The sequence below is a fragment of the Emiliania huxleyi genome (assembly GCF_000372725.1).
Source record: "Emiliania huxleyi CCMP1516 unplaced genomic scaffold EMIHUscaffold_90, whole genome shotgun sequence".
Lineage (NCBI taxonomy): Eukaryota > Haptophyta > Isochrysidales > Noelaerhabdaceae > Emiliania > Emiliania huxleyi.
The window spans coordinates 479467-485419 of NW_005195300.1; the positions used below are offsets into that span (position 1 = coordinate 479467).

At 65.1% G+C, this 5953-nt stretch overlaps 2 protein-coding genes across 2 annotated transcripts; one reads left to right on the forward strand and one right to left on the reverse strand.

Moving 5' to 3' along the window:
• Positions 1 to 107: 107 nt before the first annotated feature.
• Positions 108 to 1066, forward strand: EMIHUDRAFT_439027 (hypothetical protein). Its single transcript, XM_005757585.1, has 2 exons — positions 108 to 564; positions 666 to 1066. The coding sequence occupies exon 1, from the start codon at positions 173 to 175 to the stop codon at positions 521 to 523; it is 351 nt and encodes a 116-aa protein (XP_005757642.1). The 5' UTR covers positions 108 to 172; the 3' UTR covers positions 524 to 564; positions 666 to 1066.
• Positions 1067 to 1463: 397 nt separating this feature from the next.
• On the reverse strand, positions 1464 to 2532 carry EMIHUDRAFT_220359 (hypothetical protein; the record flags this gene model as incomplete). Its single annotated transcript, XM_005757586.1, has 3 exons — positions 1464 to 1508; positions 1639 to 1725; positions 1804 to 2532. 3 exons carry the CDS (start codon positions 2530 to 2532, stop codon positions 1464 to 1466), a joined length of 861 nt encoding a protein of 286 aa, XP_005757643.1.
• Positions 2533 to 5953: the final 3421 nt, after the last annotated feature.

Genomic DNA, 5953 nt, shown 5'->3' on the forward strand with positions numbered 1-5953 from the left:
CGTTACGACTTTGCCCCAAGCGCAAGAATACCGGATGAAGCGCCCGCCGATTGGACCTCGCCCCGGACGTCACCACCCCGCTTGTGGCAAAAACAGAAGGAGACGCGCGCGAGGCGACACAGCCGCCTCCACATCAGTCACCGCCACATACTAGCGAGCACCAGCGCCGCCCATGTGTGTCCGCTGCCGACTCACCTTCGGACTCGCCGACTCCTCCCGCGAAAACAGAGGCGTGGGGAGGCCGAGCACCGCGCCCCGAGGGTTTCGACGTGGGCGGCAGGCCGTCGTGAAACAAACCGACGGGCGCGCAGGGTCGACCAAACAAACGACAAGAAGCCGGACCGGGCCTTCGAAGCGGCTCCTCCCTCACCTCCCTCACCCTCCCCGCCAGCCTCTTCGCCCAGTGACGGTCTTCTGCGGCTGCTCCGCCCTCACCTCCGTCACGCTGCCCGACAGCCTCACCTCCATCGGCAAGCAACGCCGCCTTCCGCGGCTGAGCCGCCTTCGTCCGCACAACTTGTAAGCCCGCCGGCCTCGCCTCCATCAACAGCTTCGCCTTCTTCGGTGCAGCACCTCCCTCGCCCGCGTCACCGTGCCAACCACCGCCACCATCGGCGAGGCCGCCTTCTCACCCGCCACCGCCGTCCTCCGCCTCCCGCCCGCAGGTATGCGCAACCTTCGCAGCGCTGGTTCGAGGCGGTGGACGGGGCTCTGGCCTACAAGCGCTGCCGCTCAAAACCTCTACGGCTGCGGCCCGGATGGCGTGGCGCGCCAGCGCAACCTCGAGGCGTTCGAGGCGATTTTGCGCAGCCCATGGGCTCCACCGTGAGCGCCTGGGGGGACGCGCACTGTCGCGTGCGTCCTTCTGCAGTCGCCCTCGCCCTCGCCGAGCCGTGGACGTTGCGTGAAGAATGCGCGCTTCGGTGCTTTGCATCTCCTAAAGTCACTACGCTCGGAAGTGTTTGTGCGCGGGGCGAGCCACACCTGGTGTTGTGTGCAGCCCTGCCCCTGGTGAAGCCCGCTCGGTGTGTGTGTTCTCGTGCGCCCCGTCGGCCATGCTCGCAGCAGGCCCGCGTCGCCGCACGTCGCAGCTCAGGTCTGGCTCGCTCGCGTGTGCGGCGCTGCAGCGGCCAGCGCGCGAGGTGCGGGGGGGGTCGGTAGCCCGTAGCCGGCGTCGCGGGAGTAGCCCACGCGAAGATGTGTGGCGCCGCGCAGCGTACTCTTGTTTTTGTTCACTACGACGCCGCGCGCAAAAGCCAAAACCCCTATTTCTATCTCCATGGTGGCGACCGGGCCACACGCGCCGCGTGCCGCAGGTGAGCACTCGGCAGGGTGAGATAGGGTCGCCGGGCGGCGCCCGCCCTGCGGTCTTCTTCTCTCGCGCCCCGGTCGTCCCCCCATCGCGCCGGCGCGCGCGTGGGGCGTGGCCGCCCCCCCCCCCCCAAAACACCGCTCCTCTGAGCTCACTCCTCCCCGGCGGCATAGTACGCGTCCGTCGGCTCGTGCGCCTAAGGTCAGACGCCAGGCAGACGCGCTCAACACGCACACAGTGCTCTCTTCAGCCGACCGCCGCATCGGGTGCGCCTGCGGCTGGAGTCGCGCGCGCTCGTCGTCGTTCCTCCGGTACCCCCCCGGCACCGCCCCAAAGCTGGGCAGCCCGCCCCCGGTGGCGTTGTCGGCCGTCGGGGCGAGCGAGTAGGGCGTATGCGCAAGGTCCCCCCGCGGCTGACCCGGCGCGAGCCCGCCTCCTCCGCCCCCGCCGCCTCCTCCCCCGGCGCCGCCCGCAGTCGAGTTGAGCAGCACGAGGGAGAGGAGGATGCAGGTCCAGACAGCGAGGAAGCCGTTGACAGTCCTCGTGAAATCGTGCGGCAGAAAGGTGATGACGAGCCCCTGCGTCCACCAGCCGGCCGTCGCCAGCGAGACGATCCGCGCCTGCTGCGCCGCCAGCCCCGGCTGGCTCAGAAGCCCACCGCACCCCGCCGCCGAGACGAGGCCCACAGCGAGCGCCCACGCGTCCACGCCTGAGCGGCTGTGCACGTAGCTGCAGAATGCCTGCAGCGCCACGACGGCGGAGCCGATGCAGAGGAGGAGGAGGAGTCCAAAGTCCCCCTTGGCGAGGCGAACGAAGCGGTCGACGGCGCGCGCCAGGTGGCCCGAGTAGGGCAGCGCCGCCGCGACGCTCGCAAACAGCGCGCCCCACGTCGAGAGGTGCCCGTTGCCGAGCGTGGTGAAGGGGCCGGTGAAGGTGAGGCCGAGGCAGGCGAGCGACCACCAGGCGAGGAGGAAGCGTGTGGCGTTGGGCGCAAACGTGGCAGGCAGCGGGGTGGGCAGCTTGACGGCCAGCGTCAGCGCGAGCAGCAGGCCGGAGAGCGCTGCGGAGACAGCGCCAGCGGCGATGCCGGCGGTGGAGGAGAGCGAGGCCGCGGCGACGAGTTCAAACGTGGACGCCAGGACCAGCGCTGCCGCAGGTCCAACGTCGCTGCTGGCTGGTGCTGCGCCGCCGCCGCCGCCGAAGAGCGGGGCAGCGTCCATCGCAGGCCCGCGGTGAGCGATGAGTGCGATTCGGACACGGGTTGTTGAGGGCTTTTTTTTTGACGTTAGCCTTCGATGAAACATAAGCAAGGCGTGAGTGTGTGCGTAGTGTGTGACTAAAGCGCCGTCGCAACTGCCATGTCGGCAGGTTGTAGGCTGCTGCTCTCGCCCCGCTGGCGGCGCGGACCGGTGCCGCGGCTCCGAGCCTTCCTGTGGGCCCGCGGCGGCTCGCCGTCGCGGTGCCGAACAATGTGAACGGTCCGGATTCATCCCGGCGTGCCGCCGGTGGCGCTTCTTCGCCGAAATTTTGATCAACCTCTACACCCGCCGCCCCCCGCGCGCGCCACCCCGGCCGGGAGAAAGGGGAGTGACAGAACTGACAGTTTGGGTGGGACGGCAACAGAAACGAGTATCTTGCACTCCATGTGCAAGAACGCACGCAGGGTAAATGTAAGCCGGATGGCTCACAGGCCACCTCTTGCGCCCCGACTGTAGACCGATCTACCGCACTGGCCACTTCCGCCCCCTTGCTCCCAACCCATCCACCTCGCCTCGGGCCGCGCCGCGCGATCTCGGTCGAACACGCGCAATCTCGGGCGATCTCGGGGCCGCGCCGCGCTATCTCGGGCGATCTCGGAGCGTCGCTCGCCCCCCCCCCTGCCCCTTTGTCCAGGACACAGCTCTGCTGTCCAGGACACAGCTCTGAAGGACAGCCAGCGCCGCGACTGTGCCCGGCCAGCCATGATCACCCCCGCGGATCGCCTCCGCCCCCGCGCCCGTGCCGGCGCCGCCCTCCTGGCGGCAGTGGCGGGCCTCTTGCTGCTCGCTGGCTCGGTCGCTCACCTCCGCCCAGCGCACGTCGTTAGTGCCAGCGAAGGCGCGAGCAGCGAGGATGTCAGTGTTAACGGTGCGCCCGGCCCGCCGTCTCCCCCCTCCTCGCCGCCTTCCCTCGCCAAGCAGCTGTTGCTGGCGCTCGAGCAAGGTCCCATCGCTACGGACCTGGAACAGCTGCTTGAGGAACATCCGGCAGCGCCTTGGGCTGGCATCTTGGCCCAGCCCGCGCACGAGCAAGGTTATCAGATTCGCGGCGTCGACATCGAAAGGATATTTGCAAAACAGGGGGTCCAAGACATGACATATCAATTTATTTACCGGATGTACCCGGGCGCCATGTTGGAATGGTCCAACAACATGCCCCTCCTCTTCCTAATGTTCGGGAATCTCGGCTCTTCAACCCCCCCGCCGGGACCCTGGGACCCTAGGGACCCCGTTTTTAGGGCAATTGTAAGCCGCCTCGACAGAACCTGCTTCAAATGCCCTACGCCACCGAAGGTGGCTTCGTGCGAGGACATCGAGAACATCATCGCGGTCGGCGGCTGCGCGGCAGCGTGCACCGGCGCCGTCGAACGGCTGATGAAGACCTCCCTGGTGGGGCACGTTACCGAGCAGGACTGCTCCTATCTGCTCCCAGCTAATGTGGTCTCGCTCCTGCTGGACACGGGAGTGGATCCGAATACGCAGTACATGGGTATGACACCGCTGGCCCTGGCCGCCAGCAACGCCGCCCTCCCAATCGTGGAGGCGCTGATCGCGCACGGCGCTGACGTGAACGCGCCGTACGAGATCCGCGGCGCAGATGGTCGGAACACCACCGTCTCTCCCCTGGCGCTGGCAGCCATGACGGCATCCGGCAGGTCGGAGTCGCCCTGCCATGGAGGGGAGACGGTGCTGGAACAGGAGCGCTTTTACAGGAAGTGGAATCTCAAGAAGAGGTACCTGAAGAGCGAGGAGCAGGAGCAGGAAGAAGCGGCAAGTTGCCACGAGAGCGCCCTGCGCACGATGGAGGCACTCGCCGCTGCCGGAGCGGAGCTCTTGCCGTCCGATCCCGCCCAGCTGACTCCGCTTCAGGCGGCTCAGACCATGCACATGCGTTTCACCATGCCTGGCTACATGACCCCGTTGAAGGAGAATCCCTTGTACTCCCTCGGGCCGTCCTACTTCGTCGAGAACGTGCAGAACACGGCCAACGCCAGTCGCGACGTGGTCGACCTGCTTGTGCGGCTCACAGCCTCTCCCACACCCCGCCCCGCCCGGCGTCGATGATCTTTGAGTCGGCCGAGAATGGCGACGACCACTTGGCGCAGACGCTGATGGCCGCTGGGGCGGAGCAGACTGGGACGTTCCGCGCTTGGGACGGGCGGTGGGCTAGTAGGTGAGAGGGGGACCGGCGGGCTGGGGTCGGATCCGTTCGTCGATGAGTGGGCGCTGAACACTAACTGTGCGTGAGGGTGGATGGGTACTCGGAATGAGGAGTGTCTGATACGTTGTGGCAGTCTAGCGTGCGTGCAGCGGTAGCTCAGAGCCAGCTCTTGTCTGTCTGGGTTGCAGTATCGGGGCGCGGGATCGGGGTTCGGCGCGGGGTCGTGATGTTCCGGGCTCGCTGTCCATTCCCCTCACCTAACGTGACGAAACGGGTACTACATATTTATATACAGTCCGCTTGCTGGGAGGGAGTTCTCTAATTGTCGGTTCAAGACATTCAAGTCCACGTTGTCGTTGGGCTTGGGGCGTTGGAGTAAAGCCGTAAATAAAGCCGTAACGGCCGTCCCGCGTCCGGAGACTGGGGACCTTGTGTATCGCGCGCGCCTTGCGGGGGGGATTGCGGAAAAGAGGAACCTCTTAGCGCCATCGCCATGGTGCTGCAAGCCAGCGCCGGGCGACGACGACTTGGATCATTCCGCCTGGGGCCACAAAAGCTCGCTTGTCATGCAGTTCGAAAAGATCCGCGTTTTCCACGGCCGTGATTGTGCCGTGCCTTGTGTTGAGATGCGCTGCAACTTCCCACACCTAATCGTTGCCGTGAAAGTTTGGCAAGATTGATATCTCGACAACCTCTTCGGTGGATTTGTTTGGAGCTGACGGTAACTCACTCTATAGACATTACATTCATTGGAGTCAAGAGCAAGCTGTAGTAACTGATGGGATGAGGTATGCATTGGCTATGTCGATATCTGTTTGTGCATGTAAACCGGTTACGGGCAAGCATGACAAACTGTTTGTTTACAGTCAAACGGAAGGAAGAGCCCAAATCACTGTGTGTGCCACATTTCTTGTTGGCTTCTAAAAATCTCTCTCTCTCTCTCTCTCTCTCTCTCTCTCTCTCTCTCTCTCTCTCTCTCTCTCTCTCTCTCTCTCTCTCTCTCTCTCTCTCTCTATCCCTCTCCCTCTTTCTCCCCTCTTCCTTTCTTTCTTTTCCTCCCCCCTCTTCTCTTTTTTCTTCTCCCCCCCCCCTTTCTTCTCTTCCTCCTCTTCCTTTCCCCTCCCCCCTTTCCCCCTTCCCCCCTCCTTCTCTCTTCCCCCTCCTCTCCTTCTTCCTTTCCCCCTCTTTTCCTCCCTCTCCCCTCTCCTCTCCTCCCTTCCC

What these genes read in the sequence shown, in the direction of transcription:
- EMIHUDRAFT_439027 (XM_005757585.1), top strand. Translation starts at nt 173, where the DNA reads ATGTGTGTCCGCTGCCGACTCACCTTCGGACTCGCCGACTCCTCCCGC.